We start from the raw sequence: 20,204 nt of genomic DNA on the forward strand, positions 1-20,204 counted from the left end.
ACTGAGCACATACACACGTGTAAGTTCCGTTACAAAACTGTTTTGGCTATTCTAGGTCCTTTGCATTTCCATACACATTTTATCAATTTGTCATCGTCTACCAAAAAGCATGCTAGGGAATATTCCTTCCAATGCTTAGAAGTTTTCACTCATTTTCCCAGTGAGATAAACTCACCACGACAGCCTGTGCAGCAGGCCAGCACCTCGTGAGCCCCACCTCACCACTGGCCCTTTCCTCAGTGACCATTAACCACACTCTTCCAGAGTCTCCACTCCTTAGAAAAGTCTCCTCTATCACCTCTGTCTAAACCAGACACTGGTTCCAGTCGTCTCACGTCGTTCGCCTTTCCTTCACGGCACTGAGTAGTTTCTAATGTATTTGGTTCGTGTGCTTATTTGTTTACTTGAAAGTAGGAACCCTAACTTCTTTCGTTTGTGATGCTCAGTGCAGTGCCCGGCATGCAAACAGCACTCGGTATTTACTGGTTGAATGCTGTGATGACCCAAAGTACAAGGTGGGAAGAGGGGGTGAGTTATGTTGTTAAAATCTTAGCTTGTTCTGTTACTGTTCCAGCTACTGTGAACCCAAAGGTCTCCCCCACCCCACCTTAATGACTCCCTGTATGAATTCCTCTTGGGCTTCCCAAGTGGCTCCGTGGTAAAGAATCTGCCTGCCAGTACAGGAGCTATGGGTTCGATCCCTGGGTCAGGAAGATCCCCCGGAGAAGGGAATGGCACCCCACTCCAGTGTTCTCGCCTGGGAAATCCCATGGACAGAGGAGCCTGGCAGGCTGCCGTCTATGGGGCTGCAAAGAGCCGGACATGACTGAGTGACACACCGCACAGGGCCTGGCGTGGGAACAGCACTCGGTATTTATTGGTGGAATGAATAAAGGCAGATACAACTTCTCGAGTATTTTATTGGAGCAAAACAATGTATTTGCATGGGATGATTCTTAAGTCATCTCAAGTAGTTCCCCTTCAGCTCTTAACATACACTCTCAGAATGGATACACCTTCCCCAAGCCATTATTTATAGCTCAACCATCATCCAACAAATCAAAAACAAAACAAATCATTCAGCAAAGAAGGGAGACAGGGTGACATTTTAACACAATACTAAATCTTAAAAAAATTAATTTATATATTTCCCTTCTCTTTCTCAGATTATATGAGCATTACAGGGCTGGAGAAGGGTTATCACAGCACCTCTTGCAAATTCCAGTTTTTCAGGAATGAAAAATATACAGGCCAACAAAATAAAGCGCTAAGCTCCCCATAAGCTATGTCTCTATTCTTCGTTTATCTTTCCCCCTTCTCTTAATGTTAGCTGCCTTTATCCAGAGAGGGATCATTAAGACTGTGTCTGCATGCTGGCTGTCTTGGTGACCTCACTAGTCTCCTCTGAAGAACCACTGAGGATGCTTTTTACTGTTCCAACCCTTAACAACTGAGGGAACAAGACCTAATGCTAAGGGTGAAGACATTCCACCCTGGCCAGGGATATGTCCCACACTTCTTAGAAGACCTGGGCCAAGTGACAAAGCCGTGCACAGGAACTCTGGAACCGTGGTGGAAAAAGCAGACACTGAGTGGGCTCCAGGCTCCTCGTCTATGGGAGGATCCACTATCCACGCAGACAGCAACAAGGCAGGACGCCTGGCACAATATCAGGGCGCCGAACTAACTTTTACCTTTCATTCAACCTCCCCACAACTGCTCCAGAAGAACAGAGCTTTGGGTATGCTTCATTAAAAACATAGTAATGGCAGTTTAAGATAACCACTGAATTCTTTACAGTCAGTTGAATAAACTCATCATACCACAAAGAATTTCAGTTTATAAGGCCATTTATCATGTGTACTCTGTAGTAAACAAGACCTTGACCACAGCTCCTCCAAGTCCTTCCCAAGAATGACTGGGAATGTGATAACTCCAGACTCAGCAGAGACTAGATCATTTCCAATGAGGGCTTGAGCTAGCCCCTTCAGTCTCCTCCCTAGAAAAGGCTCAATCTATAGGAAAGGTGCTCAGAAGTACTGGAAGTGACTAAAGGGGCAATGGCATTTTTACACATTAAGAGCAAAGGGCTTACTGGCAAGTCCTGACATTTCTTCTGTACGATAAGGCAGGAAGCCAGCTGTCTAACTTAGCTATCTGGGCACATGGCAACTGGCCAGGAGTCTGAACACCGTGTTTCATGGAGGTAACGCTGAGGAGAGAATGGAAGATATTTTGATTAACTAGCTTCACGGATTAAGATGCCCTGGGCACTGAGCTTCCATGTTAGGCAGGTAGCAGCATATCACTCTACAGGCTGAGGGTGCATTGAAGCAGACAGCTGCTCAATGGCCAAGACGAATCCTGTGATTTTCCTAACTCCCCCTTCATTACCCCTTGGGGCTACACTGGTTTTACCTGCGTGAAGTGCTCAACAATTCTTGACGTTCCTGACGGTGGACAGAGGAAAAGAACTCTTTCGTCTTTTCTAACCACACAGGTTATAGCAAGTAGAGATTAAAACCTATTCTGGCTTACCTAGAACATCAAGAGAGACACCCTGGGAACGTGGTCACAGCAACTCTTTGTATTATTACAAAAGAACCAGGAGGAACTTTCCTGGCAGTCCAGTGGTTAAGACTCCACGCTTCCACTGCAGGAGGCGAGGGTTTGATCCCTGACTGCAGAACTAGACTTCTGCATGCCATGCGGAGTGGCCAAAAAAAGAGAAAACTGGGCGACAGTCAATTATATTCAACCTTCTGAAGGTGGTTTTGCCACAAATTCATACAAAAGAAGAACCCGAATTCTCTTTCTTCACGTGACTAGCAGTTCTGTGCTGCTGCCTAACCCAGTATGACAAGTTGCCAGAGATCCTCATCAATTTGGAAAGGGAGGTGAGAGGGAATAAACGGCTTTGGCTTCTGAAAAGGCACCAGGCAAACACACAGCCCTCAGAAGCTGTGTCCCTTACTTCTGCTCACCTTCCATCCCCACATAAGGAAGAAGCCTGTTTGACCAACTGAATACCCTATCACAAAAGTTTAAGATAGTGATGAAAAGACTAAAGGTGCCGAGTTCTTCAAACGAGCGAGCAGTACTCTGGGCTCCGGAGACCAGAATGTTTTTTAAAGGGAAAAAATGTTCCAAACCAAAGTGAAAAGTTTGGTGTTCCAAAGACCTTAACCCTGAACCTTCCCTTTCAATATTTACTTGTTCCAAAACACACGCCATATTCTAGGGCAAAGCTTTTAATAAAGATGGGAGGAGAATCTGACATTGCCACTTGATCAATTCTTTGGATATGATTTTGATGTCCCCTAGTTATATACTTCCTGGTTTCTGATTCGATCTGCACAAAACGGTCATATAAACCTGCAATGGATGAAGACAACGCTACATGAAAAGAGGGATGAGAAAAAGTAGTAAGGATTAGTCACACCTCTATCAGCTAAGTCCGATGGATCAGCTTTGGTAGGAATGGTTAGCAGATACCTGTTTGAATCCCATCAGATTCCTGAAGCAGGCTGTGTTAAACCATGTACTAAACAACACTTATTTGTTTTGGGTTTGTTTCTACTCATTCCCAATGACTTCATTTATATACACTTGTATTTTCCCAAGTACATGGTTAAATAATGGTGTTTGTGATATGACTGGACCCTAGATTTACATTACAGTTTCAGGAAGAGACAATCAGTGTGCATAATGTTTTTTCCTCTAGAAAGTAGAGTGCTTGGTGAGATCACAGTTTTTTCCACTTCAAAATAAACCTATAACTTAACTGCATTTATCCTGAAATAACTGCATAGCAAAGTGATATATATATATATATATTTAAATGCCCACATAACTGACATTTTAAGTTGCAGTGATTCATGCAAGTCAAAATTAAAGACTGGCCATTAAGTTCATTGCTTAAAGTTTGTGACTTTTGCAAACTCTATACCAGCAAAAGCTCTCTGGTATTCTAATGGGGTTCTATGGTGAGGACTAGATGTGCAGGGATTGTTAGTAATGTATTTTATTTTACACGACTAATTACTTAGTTTACCACAGTCTTTTTTACTCCAACTTGTACCTGCTAAATGCAGTCCCTGCATCTCTACCTGGCTCATTTTTTTTTTTTAATTCTTTAAAAAAGTATAATAAAACCTCCAACTATTTCAAGGGCTTAAGGTTCTCAGATGCTGAGAGTGACCTAAGATAACTTAAGACATGAAAACAGAACTTTACCAGCAACAGCATCGTTTATGTCCTCCACTAAACGTTTCAGCACAAAACACCACATCTGGTGACAAGATGTCTAGAGAGAACTTGGACTGAGAATTTTTTCTGCCGATAAAAGGAGCGATTTCAAAAATGTACAAAACTGCTTCCACACACAGGTCTTCATTCTGTTTCCACTCCTTCCCCTGTAGTACTGGATGGCTACTAAAAGCTGATCCTGGGTACAAAAAAGTCCAAAGTTCTCTTCACTTAAGCTTTGGTCAACGGAAAAAAAAAAGTAAGAACTTTAACAGGGTGATTTTCAGATTTGTTCTTTGGTCAAGCAGTATAAAGCTCACTGAAAGATGTTCCCTTGCCTGGTAATGAAAACGGAGTCAAAAGAGGATCTCAGGTTAGAGAAAGTGTGTTCAGAACTTCTCAGGGAGAAACAAGGAGGTAACGGAAGGAGATGGAGCCCCTGAGGCCCAAATGCCAGCTGAGAACTGCACCAGGACACTGAAGACGAAAGAGCAACATCACTCAGAGAGTGCTACTTACAGAGGCCATCCTCTTGAGAGGGTGAGCTAGCAAACTCAGGAACGTGACAAACACCTTCTGAGCCCTCCAGGGGGTTCACCCACATTTTCCTTTATCAGTTTCAATCCTGATCTGGACCCAGACCCAGGCAGAGGCTGTCATAATTTTGAAAAGTAGAAAGCAGTAATAACCAACCCAGACGTTCTGTGGATACGAGGAGCCACCACCTCTTTCCACACGGCCCCTGCCCTCTCATGCTGGCAGGAGGAGGGATCACCGAGGGGCTGCTCTGCACAGAGCAGAGAGCTTGGGCATCAGCTTCAGCACCGAGGTCTGACCAGGGTGGTAAGTGGGTGCAATCTCCGTGTCTTAAAGAGGGGGCAGGAGTGTCAGATCGTAGCTTGGGAAACACCCAGAAACTGGACATAACCTTCAGAGGGTGACCATTATGGAGAAACATTTGATGGTGAAGGAGGATTATCCTCTGGTGGCCAGAACAAAACGGACAAAGACCAAGCCTCAGAGGCTCCTGGCCAGAGAGAGTTCCAAGCGGAGGGGGGCAGTTTCGGCAATGTTAGTCTTGACTGCCTTTCTCACACGGCTAGACTTCGGTCACCTTTAAAACACTGGTGGATTGTGTCGTGACTGGCTCAGTAGGGATTCCAAGGCTGCCAGCCTCTGAGACCTTGACTGAAGGTGAGTGGGAGGCACCTGCTCCCCAGGAAGGAGGGCCAGGGACGGCAGGAGCTCTGGCCGGGCGCAGGAGTGGGAGGGGGCTGCGAGAGTGAAACAGCCTGCGTGGTCAGCCAGAGACAGGCTAGGGTCAGCGTGATTTCACAAGTAGAATAGTTATAAAATAAAACATTTTTTTTTAATAGACAAAAAAAAGCAAAGTGAGTCACCCCCTTTTTTTTTTTTTAAGGTGAAATGTAGCGAAGGAAGGATGTGCAGCAGTTTCTCACTATTTACAAAACGCCGCTGAGAGTGGAGGTGGCCGCCGTCAGTAGCTGAGGAAATGTCTTTCACGTGAGATGGCCACGGAAGTGTGGTTCCTGCCACTGGCTCAGAGAGGCCACATGCAGTTCCTGGGTGAGTGAGACAGGTCCTGTAGCGGAGCACCAAAAAGGCTCAGTCTTCTGTTTCTTCATATGTCGTCTCATCAAAGGGCCTGTCCAGGAGGGGTACTGACCGATGACGGGAATACTTCAGGTGCAGCAGGTCCCCGACTTCATCTATCTCCTTTAAAGCCTAGTACACAAGACACAGCAGGAGTGAGTCAGAGCCAGGAGGAGGAAGGCACACTTGCTGCTTCACCTTTCTAAAAATCATCATGGCACGGCCATCCTGAGGTAGGCTGTGCCCAGTGCATTTGCTCTGAGCAGACTAGAGTCTGGCAGTGGAAAGAGCAGGTTTTTGAGCAAGGACATCAGGCTGACCATGAAGAACAGGCTGTGGACAGCAGGGATTCAGGATGAAGGGTATAATTAATCAACGTATGACATGCTTCTAGAAGAAGGAGTGTGTACCCTGAATTGGCCAGGATGGCTACAACTTGTCACCTCTCCTTTTATCCTCCAGTATGTGTTCTTTCTGGTATCACACTACCAGAAAAGCAATAAGAAGTTGGCATTGGGATGCTTCCTAGATGAGAGATGAAGAAAGTCCCCAAATGCACTGCTGTGCAGACTCAGTAAGAAAAAAGAAAGAACAGTCAGCATTTAAACTCAGGTTTGATTTTAAACCCCCAAATCCTAACGTGGACAGACTATCTTGTCTTTCCATCAAAACTCTCAGTATAACTTTCTTGTTGGTAAAGTTTGCTCTTTTATTTTTCAAGGATAATATGTTTCTTATAAAAATTAAAACACTAAGACAAGTGATGAAGTGAAAAATCTCTTCCTAATTGCTACACTAGTCTTACCTCGTAATCTGTCTACGGTTTCCTATATATACTTAAAAACAAACAAAACCCAACTCCTGGTTGAAGTATACATACATACAGCAAAGTATACAAATCATAGTTCACAGTTAACTTTCCAAAAAGCAGCACCCAGAGAGTGAGAACAGAGAGTCACAATGCAAGAAAGGGATGTGTGATGCGTGTGATGGGAATTTCTCAGAGCAATCCATTGACGATGGCCAAAATTCTGAAATCCTGGATTCTAAGGCTTTATAATAAAAGCACCTGGCACAGGTCACAGACTGCATTTTCAGTTCAAGGCAGCTCTCCAGCACTGTCGTTCACTCCACAGGCATCTGTGGACATGAGTCTAATAGGCTCGGCTTTGGTGAGAATGGCTCTATCTGGGACACTACCTCATTAGACTAAGAAAAGGTAGAAGCCCGGCTGCCTGACTGTGGCTCTCCAAATCTCCATCACATCATATACATCATCTGTCCACTCAGGGTGATAATTACACAGGAAAATGTACACCATCTAGCTCAGAAAAGAAAATCAGCTGATTATTAGGTAATAGGCACATTCAACTGTTCTTAAGTTTAGCCTTTAAGAAATCAGTGTTTATGGGGAGGGGGACACTAATAAAAAGTATTGCATATTTATCCTAACATAAGAAAAAAATACTCTTCACTCCAAATGTGAAAAATATAAAAAGCAAGTAAGAGTTGGACTTCAATAGGCTATCAGAACAGTGGTACCTTTGAGGAGAGGTTTAATTATAAGTTCCATATGGAAACAATTTAAGATTGAATTTCAGCTGAGAGAATCTCTTAAGCCATTTATTCTCCCAACCTCTGATATAGGACTTACTAATTTAAAACAACACATGACTTACTAAATCACAAAGTAAAGGATATTCAGAAGAACATGATATTGTTCATCAATTTAAAAAGAAAATGAGCAAGAAAGCCACCGCAGCCCAAAGGAATGTAGACTGATACTATAACAAATATCTCAGATGAACAGGTTTTACTGACATAAAAGAGAAAACCGTAACTACAAACTGCTGGCCATGTTGTGAGGTTACCTGCTTAGATTAGGAATAAGAAACCATTACAAGTATCAAAGTTTGTTAACAAATAGTCTACACTGAACTTCTGGATGACAGGGTAAGATGAGTTCTTAGGGGAAAAACATGTTAATTATAGGGTTGCATATGGTCTTTGAATAAGAGAATATTCTAGAATAGCTGCACATCCCCAAGCTGACAATTCTGCTCTTCTCCTTTTTAAAAATAATAGCTTTACTGAGATATAATTCACAAAATTCACCTCTTAGAAGTTCATAATTCAGTGCTTCTGGGTATATTCAGAGTTGTACAACTTTCATCACTATCTAATTTTAAAACATTATCACTTCAAAAAATAAAGTCCATACTCAAATCCTCGTTCCTCCTTCCCCTAGGCTCTGACAACCACCGATCTGTTTCCTGGCCCGGTGGATGTGCCTGTTTTAGACACTGCATATGAACGGTCTTCTGTGTCTTCTTTCACTTTGCATCCTGTTTTCAAGGCTCATCCATGCTGTAAGGGTCTAACTTCATTCTTTGGCATGTGGTTATCCAGCTGTTCAGTAACATTAATTGAAGAGACTATACCTTCTCCATTAACCAGTCTTAGGCTTCCGTGTTGAAAATCAATTAGCCATAGATATTTGGGTTTATTTCTTGACTCTTGACTCTACTCCATTGGTCTACAAGTCTATCTTTATGCTAGTACTCCACCATTCCAATTACTGTAGCATTGTAGAAAGTTTTGTAATTGGGAAGTTTGAGTTCTCCAACTTCTATTTTCCTTCTCAATATTGTTTTGCTGATCTGGGGCCTCCTACTGTTCCATACGAATTTAAGGATCAGTTTTCCTATTTCTGCAAAAATAGCCATTGTAATTTTGATAGGGACGGCAGTGGGTCTACAGATCTTGCTGAACTGACATTTTAATAAACTTAAATCTTCCAGTCCATGGATATGGGCTATCTTTACATTTATTTAAGTCTTCCTTCATTTCTTCCAGCAATGTTTTACAGCTTCATATGCAAGTCTTCCACCTCCCTGGTTAAATTTATTCCTAGGTATTTTATTCTTTTGAATGCTATCATAAATGAAATATTAATCTCCTTTTCATGTGTTCACTGCCAGTGTATAGAACACACTAATTTTTGTGTTTTTTACTCTGCAACTTTGCTGAATATATTTATTAGCTATAGCAGGTTAGTTTTTTAGTGTGAATTATAGTGCATTTCCTATATATAGAAGCATGTCTCAGGGCCTATTAATAAATGAAACTTCATTTGTATCTCATAATGTTCATGTTTACTTCCATAAAAAATCATTAAGACAAAATGACTTTAACAAACCTGCAGTTTCAAAAAAAAAAAACTACTTTATGCTTAAAAAACCTAAATGGAAGGCAAAGTCCTTCAATGGATATTATGAGAAAAAGATCAGAACTGTCAACTGGTAAACACACTATTGGCAATAGAAATCTACCAAGATACCTGATTACAGCTAAGTTATTTCATGAATCTGTTTAGTTATCAGGAGTAAAAATTTTTAGAAGACATAGTGAATAACTTTAGTCATTGCTTTTAATGACAGTTATTTTTTAAAAGGTGTGTTGAAACTCTTAAATACCCAAACAGGATGGAAGAGAAGCTGGTATCATTGGGTTAAAAAATAATGAAAGAAGAAATTCATCAGTAAGATTTTTGAGTAAAGGGAAAATCTATCGGAAAAATCTCAAAAAAAATAAAGAAGAAGAAAAACAAAGATATAATATCAATAAATTGAATCCCATTTCGGTGTCAGATGATTAAGAATATACCATATTTGTAGAAGATTTGCTATGAAGAAACAGGGACAAAAAAATCAAAATCTTTAGCAGTTAAGAAAATTAAAATGTCAATTAAGCTGTTTTTAAAAATTAAGCTTTTGAAAACATGCATTCATAATATTAAGATTAGTAGCTCTCCCATGAATTAATATTCTGATATTTCTATCACCTAATTTTTTTTTCTATCAACCAATTTTATGCAAATATGTTCTAGAGCTCTATAAACTCTTAGAAAGTAGTATTTATTTAAAGTTTGAAATCCTTTTGTGTTTTTTAGAAGTCTGAAATCTTAAAGAGGCTGGAGACAAGACAGTGGAGTAGAAGGACTTGAGTTCATCCTCTCTCTAAATCACAACCCCCTGCTGAACAACCACTGACAAAAAAGACTGGAACCTATCATAAAAGATATTCTACATCCAAAGACAAAGGAGCCACAACAAGATGGCAGGACGGGCACATTCACAATACAATCAAATCTCACACCCAATGGTGGGCAACTCACTGCCTGGAAAATAATTACATTGCAGAGTTTCTCCTATAGGAAGGAGAGTTCTGAGCCCCGTGTCAGGCACCCCAGCTTGGGGTGGGGGGTCTGGCAATGGGAGGAGCAGCATCTGGCTTTGAAGGCCAGTGGGGCTTGATTACAGTCCTCCACAGGACTGGGGGAAACAGAAACTCCATTTTGGAAGATGCACACAACGTCTTGTATGCACCAGGACCCTGGGGAAAAGCCGTGACTCCACAGAAGCCTGGGCCAGACCTACATGCTGGTCTTGGAAGGGTCCCCAAGGGAAGGCAGGGGTGGCTGTGGCTCACATTGGTGGTGGAGGTATGGGGGAATACTCATTAGAGTCTGGAGACTGCTACTTTGACACCAAGACCTGGCCCCACCTAACAGCCTGTAGGCACCCAGTGCTTGGATGCGGCAGCCCAAACAACCAACACAGCAGGAACACAGGCCCACTCATCACCAGATAGGCTGCCTAAAGACTTCCTGAGCCCACAGCTGTCTCTAAACAATCTCCCTGATATGGCCCTGCTCACTAGAGGGACAAGACCCAGCTCTACCCACCAGTGGGCAGGCACCAATCCCTCCCACCAGGAAGCCTGCACAAGCCTCTAGACCAGCCTCAGCCACCAGGGGCCAGATACCAGAAGGACGAGGAACTTCAACCCTGCAGCCTGCGTAATGGAGACTGCAAACACAGAAAGTTAAGACAAAGTGAGACAGCAGAGGAATATGTTCCAGACAAAGGATTAAGATAAAACCCTAGAAGACAAATCAGTGAAGTGGAGACAGGAAATCTACCTGAAAAAGTATTCACAGTAATGATAATAAAGATGACCCAAGATCTCAGGAAAAATAAAAAATGGAGGCACAGACCAAGAAGGTACAAGAAATGTATAATAAAGAGCTAGAAAATATAAACAACAGAGTTCAACAGCACAATAACTGAAATGAAAAATAGAAGGAATATTTTTATTATTAGTGATTCTACTAGAAGGAATCAACAGAATAAATGAATAAGAAGAACAGATAAGTGACTTGAAGATAAAATGGTGGAAATCACTGGAGTGGAAAAGAATAAGGAAAAAAGAGTTAAAAGAAATGAGGACAGTTTTAGAGACCTTTAGGACAACATTAAACACACCAACATTCACATGATAGGAGTCCCAGAGGAAGAAGAGAGAGAGAAAGGGCCTAAGAAAATATAGGGAGATAGTAGCAGAAAACTTCCCTAACATAGGAAAGGAAACAGCCACCCAAGTCCAGAAAGTGCAGAGTCCCATACAGCATAAACCCAAGGAAGATGTAATGCTTTGACTGTGTGGATCTCAACAAACTATGGAAAATTCTTAAAGAGATGGGAATACCAGACCACCTGACCTGCCCCTTGAGAAATCTGTATGCAGGTCAGGAAGCAACAGTTAGTTCCAAGTCGGGAAAGGAGTATGTCAAGGCTGTATATTGTCACCCCGCTTATTTAACTTATATGCAGAGTACATCATGAGAAATGCTGGGCTGAATGAAGCACAAGCTGGGATCAAGATTGCCAGGAGAAATATCAATACCCTCAGATATGCAGATGACACCACTTTAATGACAGAAAACAAAGAAGAACTAAAGAGCCTCTTGATGAAAGTGAAAGAGGAGAGTGAAAAAGTTGGCTTAAAGCTCAACATTCAGAAAACTAAGATCATGGCATCTGGTCCCATCACTTTATGGGAAATAAATGGGGAAACAATGGAAACAGTGACAGACTGTTTGGGCTCCAAAATCACTGCAGATGGTGACTGCAGCCATGAAATTAAAAGACGCTTCCTCCTTGGAAGAAAAGTTATGACCAACCTAGATAGCGTATTTAAAAGCAGAGACATTGCCAGTAAAGGTCTGTCTAGTCAAAGCTATGGTTTTTCCAATAGCCATGTATGGATGTGAGAGTTGGGCTATAAAGAAAGCTGAGTGCTGAAGAATTAATGCTTTTGAACTGTGGTGTTGGAGAAGACTCTTGAGAGTCCCTTGGACTGCAAAGAGATCCAACCAGTCCATCCCAAAGGAGATCAGTCCTGAATATTCATTGGAAGGACTGATGTTGAAGTTGAAACTCCAATACTTCAGCCACCTGATGCAAAGAAGTGACTCACTGGAAAACACTGTAATGCTGGCAAAGATTGAAGGTGGGAGGAGAAGGTGATGACAGAGGATGAGATCAATGGATGGCATCATCGACTCAATGGACATGAGTTTGAGTAGACTCTTGGAGTTGGTGATGGACAGGGAGGCCTGGCATGCTGCAGTCCATGGGGTCGCAGAGAGTTGGACATGACTGAGCGACTGAACTAAACTGAAATGAACTAAATGCACCCAACATAGGAACACCTTAAAGCTTTAAAAAGTCTGAAGTCTTACGTGTGAGGTAATAGCATATTAAAGAAATACCAAGAGACGAGAACATATTAAGAGACCATAAATTTTTATAGTCAGTAATAATTATGAGTTCCTATTATATGCTTGGCACACAGAATGAAAAACATAGACTTAGTTCCTGCTTAAGACTTACCTAGTGGAAAAGACTGCCATTAAATAACTACAGGTGTAAAGAATTTTCTAGGCAAGAGTCTTAGGATTTTCAGAAACATCTAGCAAGAGGGTTTGGAAAAACCCTTGAGTAAGTCTATGTGGAGATGTGATAAATGAGTAACAGTCAGCCAGACAAAGGGGAGAGAAGGATCAAGAGAGAAACTTCCACACACAGAAAAACAGGTGGGAAAGCTTGCAAGAGAAAGCTAGAATAGAAAGAGAATAAAGAGTTGTAGAGACTATAATGAAGGAGAGAGTGGAACAAGATGAAGCCAGAAATTTCCCAAGAGCCCTGATCACACAGGATCTGGTGGGTGATGCTAACAGTTCTGCAATTTTTTGTTAACAGCCATGTATTAAACAGCACTGTGTGCTCCCTCGTCTACCAGTGACTATCTATCTCAGGTGCTCAATGACCATGAGGACCAACAGATGATTGATTTCACCTGATACACAGGCCTTCTTAGTATAAGGTATATTTATATCAAAGTGACGGAGAAGGCACTGGCAAACCAGTACTCTTGTCTGGAAAATCCTATGGACGGAGGAGCCTGGTAGGCTGCAGTCCATGGGGTCCCTGAGAGTCGGACACGACTGAGCGACTTCACTTTTCACTTTCATGCATTGCAGAAGGAAATAGCAACCCACTCCAGTGTTCTTGCCTGGAGAATCCCAGGGATGGAGGAGCTTGGTGGGCTGCCGTCTATGGGGTCGCACAGAGTCGGCCACGAGTGATGCGACTTAGCAGCAGCAGCATATCAAAGTGAAAGTGTCTACTTACAGTATCAAGCGTTTCTCTGGTATGAGCTGCAGACAGGCAAAATCTGGCTCTGGACTCAATGATTGGGGTAGCAGGAAATCCTACCACAACTACACCGATATTTCGCTTCAGCATCTCCCGTCCAAAGGCGCTGCAAAGGGAAAACAAGAAACTAGGAAGAATAATAAAGCACACAGTACAAAGGTCTTGCCGTCCTGAGTGATTTAAACTCTTAAAGGCACTAGAGATTTCTATTAGGAATTTCTTCTAACTTCTGTGAAAGTTAAAGCTGACAGTTTACAAAAAGACTCTATTCAATCCTAAAGTGGTCTTCTCCCAAAAGGTTTCACAGAAAGGTGAAAGGATAAGTGTTGGCAGAGACCAATTTTTAATAAGGCTTGTCAAAGTAATTTGCAGTGGTAGCTTTAAGGTGTCCCTGATATGTAACAGTGGTTCAGAGGTTTCAAAATGAACTTGAGTTTAAGCCTGGTCCTTGAAATGTTAGGCTTGGCAGTATAAAAAATTTTTTAAGACTAAGGATGTGGAGGATCTGCTATAATATGGACGTTTTTCTGCTGGTAGAAAGACCAAGCATTAGCCTTCCAGACCATGCATTTTCTGGATCGATTTAGGTGTTGAGCTGCCACTGGCATTCAGGGTTTCCTGGGTGTGTGTGAGGCCAGCTCATCCCATCTTCAGATGACCACCTGGACCACCATACTCCCAGGTTCCCTGATTTAATTTCCCCTCCTATAATAATTCATTTTAATAAACATTTGCTGAGTGCCAGGAGCTATGGTGGGCACTGGATATTCAAAGGTGAAGAAAAAACTTGCTTCTCTGCTGAGTTCACTTAAACCTGAGAAATGATCCTTATTTGAATTTATATTTAAGACCCAAACTCTCAACTCTGAAAAGATGTGCCCTTTTTACTGACTAAGCAGATGACTCCTTTATCCACTTCATATCGGCTTTTCAAATATATTTTGGTTTTGTTATACATCTGTGCTTCTCAAATACACCGAAGCTATTTCAGGGCAAAGATTTCCATTATATATGCCTTGCACAAGCCAAAGGGGCTGGTGCACTGCGCACATCTGGTAACTGTGCAATTACACGGCTGACCTCATGGCTCACTGCCCCGCCTTGGGCACTGCACTTCAGCCCCTCACCTCCTGCTAGTCTTCCACTGGCTAGCAGTGGAAGGAATATGTTCCCATATTATGGCCTTTGGACAGAAGCTTCATTCTCCAAGTGGCTAACTTGCTCAGCTATGAGTTCCAGCTTGTATATCATCTTCCCTTCCCACTGAGGCCCACCCAGGGGTGACCATCCCATTTAATTCTGTAATCTGCCCACCCACTAGGCACTCTCTCTCACCCCCTATCCTACTCTGTTTTCTCCCATGGCACTTAAAACCTTCTAACATACATATTACAAATTTCCTTATTTATTGTTTGTCTGACTCGTGCCCCAGTAGAGCATAAACTCCACAAGGACAGGGATTTCTATTTCTGTGGTTTATTAACTGACCTATCTTAACCCCGTAGAAGAGTACACTTAACTCAAATGTTTGTTTAATGAAAGACTAACAAGTTAATGCATTTTACAAACTGTAATCCATTGTTTACTCAATGGCACATCTAGCAAATGAAGGTTAACATAATGTGACCAAGACAATTTTACCTAACAGAACATACAACCCTGGTCTCACATCATGGGAGATCTTAAGTCTAATAAGAGGCTGATCTGTCATCTGCAAAAAGGTATCCAATTTTGGAGACTTAATGGTTAAGAATCCACCTGCCAATACAGGGGACATGGGTTCGATCCCTGGTCTAGGAAGATCCCACATGCAGTGGAGCCAAGTAAAGCCCGTGCAACCCAACTATAGAGCCTGAGCTCTGGAGCCTGTGAGCCAAAACCACGGAGCCCATGTGCCACAATTGCTGAAGCCTGCATACTCTAGAGCCCTTGCTCTGCAACAAGAGGAGCCACTGTGGTGAAAAGCCCGTGGATCACAATCAGAAAGCCTACGCACACAACCAAAAAAAAAAAAAAGTACCCAATTTTGGCTGGCATGTAGAGCATCAGAGGCACCACTGGAGAATCTTCATTTCCATAGATGATGAAGCCCATGCTTTTCAGACGTCTCCTGAAATACCTGACGTTTTCGGCTAACTGCTGAATACACTCTTTGCCTGGAAAATCATGGGGAGGGAAACAAAATAATTTTTGCACAGTAAACTGTATGGAATATAAAAAGACACAAAGATATCTTGCTTTGGTAAATTCTGTCATGGTAAGTGCTGAGTGTATGTTGATTTCATGGTAATGTACAAAATGAAGTTTAAGGAGTAGTATTCCCACTACTGCCAGTGGCACACAGGCGTCCTCAAACAGGTGCACTGGTGCCGCCTCCTTTAACACCCTGCCACCCTTCACAGTAGGTAAGACACTTACTACCAATTCGTTTATATAAATATTTATACAATATATAATATATAAATACATATATTTATATTAGGAGACTCACAAGGTTGTGCCTGGCTTACAGTCATATGATAATAAGTGGCACAGCTGACTAGAATTAAGGTCTCTCAACTTCAATATTTATTCCAAAAACCTTGCTGCAAAATGATTTTACATATAAGATCAGAGAGTCCCACATTTTCTTCTTGAGTTTTGAGTTTGTATTACCATTTTCCTAAAACTCCTATCAAACAGCAGCAGCATACCCGTGTAATGTAAAAATCATATTTTTAACCCTACTTCGTTCATCTTTCCTAAACACAAATGGATTAAGGCATACATTTTTCGAACTGCTGACTAAATATCTGACCTGGTTTTGACTTTATGGGACGTCGATCTATGAACAGATGTCCCAAAACAATTGTTCTGTTATAGAGAGCAAGACACAAACTCAAAAAATCAGCTTGTAAGGGCTAAGAACTGTTCAACAGTTTTCAAAATCTGCTCACAAATAAGGAAGGTTGTGGTCATTTTTTCACATATATGAGAAATCCAGCAGATTCATATTTTTAAAAATATAATCATACAGCTCAAAGATAAATCCATCAACTGGAAATACAGATGATTAACAAATGTTCTTAGACTCAAAACACTAACATATCCATCACTGATGTGGAGACTACTCTAGGTAAGTTTGCTACAAATAACCCCAAATTAATATTCTTTATGTAAATAATTTTAAGTTGACCAGAGAAGCTAACACAAGCGTAGATTAGATTAGTGTGAACACTGAAGAACATCACTTAAGTTATGACATACATCTTACAAATATTAAAGCAGACATTAAAGTATGTTACATTTATGTTGATAACTGATGAGCAACATACTCTAACTTTCCCCTAGAAATACCCACACACGCTTACTCTACATTTAGAGTAAGAGACTTCCAGTTCCAGCTGTGATAAGAGTACCAGAACTGGATTTACTGTACTTCTTGTAACTGGATTTACTGAACCGCTTGTAAACAACAGAAAGCTGGACAGGGTATATTAAAGAATGGTTTTCAGACACTGGGCCACAGGCAGTGCACAACTGTCCTCCTGGAGAGGAAGGAAACCAGAAGTGAGTCTTGCAACTGCCTCCATACCACCTAGAGACAGCTCCCAGGCTGCTCCGGAAGCAGGGACCTAGTCTTGTCCGCTGAAGACAACAGATTTTGAAGTTGGGGAAGCTAAGGTGGCTAGAATTTACTGGGCAGCACAAAAGGAGAGGAGGAAAGTGCACCAAGAGAGCTCTTGGGCCTGCAGAAGAGCCTCTGGCAAAGGGCTGAGCTGCACACACAGGAGAAGAAACCATGAGAGTCCGGGGAGATCCACCAGAAAGCAGCAGATTAAGCAATTCCCAGCACTCCTACGGAGCGGGGAACAATTTCTACTTTCACCAACTGGAATGGAAAGACCTTAGAATCACACCGGTAGCGGAGCTAAACTAGCCCTAGACTAAAAGCTGCTCTGGCCCACCCAAACACTCCTCAACAGCAAGTCCTGAGAGGATCCAATTGATTTCAAGAACAAAGTCCAACATTATTACATAAATGAATATAACAAAATGCAGTCCCTAATAATGTGAAATTCACAAGGTCATGATGTGTAGTAAAAGAATTTAGGCATTCAAAAAACAGGACAATATGACCCAGAAACTAGGAGAAAGGTCAATCAAGAGAAACAGAGCAGAAATGACAGAGTATTAGCAGACAAGGATGAAAAATGCTATTATAAAAATGCTCCATCCATTCAGAAAAACAGAGGAAACGTGATGAAGAGAGATAAAAATAACTGAAAAATACAAAAATGATTATGAGTTGCAGAGTATTATGTTAAATGAAATAAGCTAGACACAAAAGATTACACTCTTATGAATCCAATTATAGGAAATTCTTAAAAAGACATAATTATAGTGATAGAACAGATTAGTGGTTGCCAGGGAATGGAGAGATGATTGACGGAAGAGGGGTATGAGGGGTCTTTTCAGGGGTGATGAAAATATTCTGTACTTTACGGTATGGTTACATGACCGCATACATTTGTTAAAACTCATGGAATTACACTTTAGTGAATTTTACTGTATATAAATGATATCTTATTAAAGATTTTTAAAGAAACTGACAAATTTGCTAAGTTCCATATACATTAATTTTTCCTGTATTATTTTACAACTTGCTACCTTTTTCTTACCACAAATTACCTTCTGTTAGAAAAGTTATCAAGGAAAAGAAGAAATGCCAAGAGATTTAGACCTTACCACTTCCACTTATTGCTATATCATTCTAAGCATGTTTTCTGTAATGAAAGGAAGTAGACAGTTCAGTCTCGCCATTCACTGTCATCTGTTCCCTGACAAGAAGAGTCCCAGAAGAAAATACATCTAAATTAACACCCACATGCATAACTGGAAGATACTGGGAACAGGCAGTTAAAATTCTCAACTTGTATATCCTTATTATTGCAGAACAATATTCCTTATCAAAGATACACCACAATTTGTTTACCTATTTACACGTTAATGAACATCAGAGTTGAGATTACCAACTTTCATTTTGGCAGTTATACAGTTCAGATTTAAAAGAATTCTCTCCTAAATAGAGGATGTGGATAAAAGGGAACCCTGTACACTGCTGGTGGGAACGTAAAGTGACTCAGCCACCAGGCTGAGCATGGAGGTTCCTTAAAAAAGTAAAAATATAACTACCATATCATCTGACTATTCCACTCCTGGCAATCTGGAAAAAAAGGAGAGACTAATTCGAAACAATATATGCACCCAATGTTCGAATCAGCACTATTTACAACAGCCAAGACACGGAAGTAACCCAAGTGTCCATCCACAGATGACTGAATTAAGAAGACGTGGAATATATATATATGAACCCACACAATGGAATATCACTCAGTCACAAAAAGAATGAAATAATGCCATTTGTGGCAACCAGGATGGACCTAGAGAATATTATGCTTAGTGAAACAAGTCAGAGAGACACAAATATTATGTGATATCACTTATATGGGCATATATCTGGAAAAGATGAAAAGTCTAATTTGAAAAGATATGCACTCTGATATTCATAGTAGCACTAATTTACAATAGCTAAGACATGGAAGTAACGTAATAGTCCATTGAGAAATGAATGGATGAAGATGTGAGATACATACATACACACACACACACACACACACACACACACTCACACCCAATGGAAAATGACTCAGCTATAAAAAAAATGAAATGATGATATCTGCAGCAACATGGATAGACTAGAGATTATCACACTAAGTGAAGTAAATCAGAGAAAGACAAACATTACATGGTATCACCTACATGTAGAATCTAAAAAAGTGATACAAATGAACTTATTTACAAAATGGTAACAGACTTAGAAAGCAAACTTACAGTTACCAAAGGGGAGAGGAACAAATTAAAACTATGGGATTAACACATATAAACTACTAGATATAAAATAGATAAGCAAGAGAATTTACTGTATGAAAAGACACTTGCTCTTGCGAAGAAAAGCTAGGACAAATCTTCACAGTGTATTAAAAAGCAGACATCACTTGGCGGACAGAGCTCCCCGTACAGTCAAAGCTCTGGTTTTTCCAGTAGTCATGTATGGATGTGAGAGTTGGACCACAGAGAAGGCTGAGTGCCAAAGAACTGATGCTTTCGAACTGTGGTGCTAGAGAAGACTATTTAGAGTCCCATGGACAGCAAGGAGATCAAACCAGTCAATCCTAAAGGAAATCAACCCAGAAAGAATATTTATCGGAAGGACTGATGTTGAAGCTGAAGTTCCAATACTTTGGCTACCTGATGCTAAGAGCTGACTCATTGGAAAAGACCCTGATGCTGGGAAAGACTGAAGGCAGGAGGAAAGGGGGATGACAGAGGATGAGATGGCATCATCGACTCAATGGACACGAGTTTGAGCAAACTTCAGGAAACAGTGAAGGACAGGGAAGTCCGGTGTGCTGCAGTCTATGGGGTTGCGAAGAGTTGGACATGACTGAGGGACCGAACAACAAGAGAATTATACTCATTATCTTGTAATAACTTACAATAGAACATAACTGCAAAAATAATGAATCACCATGCTATAATCTGAAACTAAAACAATGTTAATCAACTATACTTCAATAAAAATTTACCTCCTAAATATATATTTAAGCATCTTAGTCATGCCCAAATAAGGAAAGAATTACTATAATTAGCAACTAACAGCTCAATTTCACTTGATTCTAACTTACTTTAGGAGGATATGGTAAAATATGTACTAGAGTTGACCGTTAGTAAGATAGG

General features: G+C 41.1%; 1 protein-coding gene across 1 annotated transcript in view; it reads right to left on the bottom strand.

Moving 5' to 3' along the window:
* Window positions 1-854: 854 nt before the first annotated feature.
* SPTLC2 (serine palmitoyltransferase, long chain base subunit 2) overlaps window positions 855-20,204 on the bottom strand; it is a 75,805-nt gene continuing 56,455 nt past the window's right edge. The window contains exons 9-11 of the mRNA XM_010844391.1: window positions 15,445-15,580; window positions 13,401-13,530; window positions 855-5,994 (exon numbers count right to left, since the gene is read on the bottom strand). Coding sequence (XP_010842693.1) covers window positions 5,875-5,994; window positions 13,401-13,530; window positions 15,445-15,580 — 386 coding nt within the window. The 3' untranslated portion in view covers window positions 855-5,874. The remainder of the gene's footprint in view (window positions 5,995-13,400; window positions 13,531-15,444; window positions 15,581-20,204) is intronic.

The sequence above is a fragment of the Bison bison genome, unplaced genomic scaffold (genome assembly GCF_000754665.1).
Source record: "Bison bison bison isolate TAMUID 2011002044 unplaced genomic scaffold, Bison_UMD1.0 scf7180017864201, whole genome shotgun sequence".
In the NCBI taxonomy this organism is placed as follows: domain Eukaryota; kingdom Metazoa; phylum Chordata; class Mammalia; order Artiodactyla; family Bovidae; genus Bison; species Bison bison.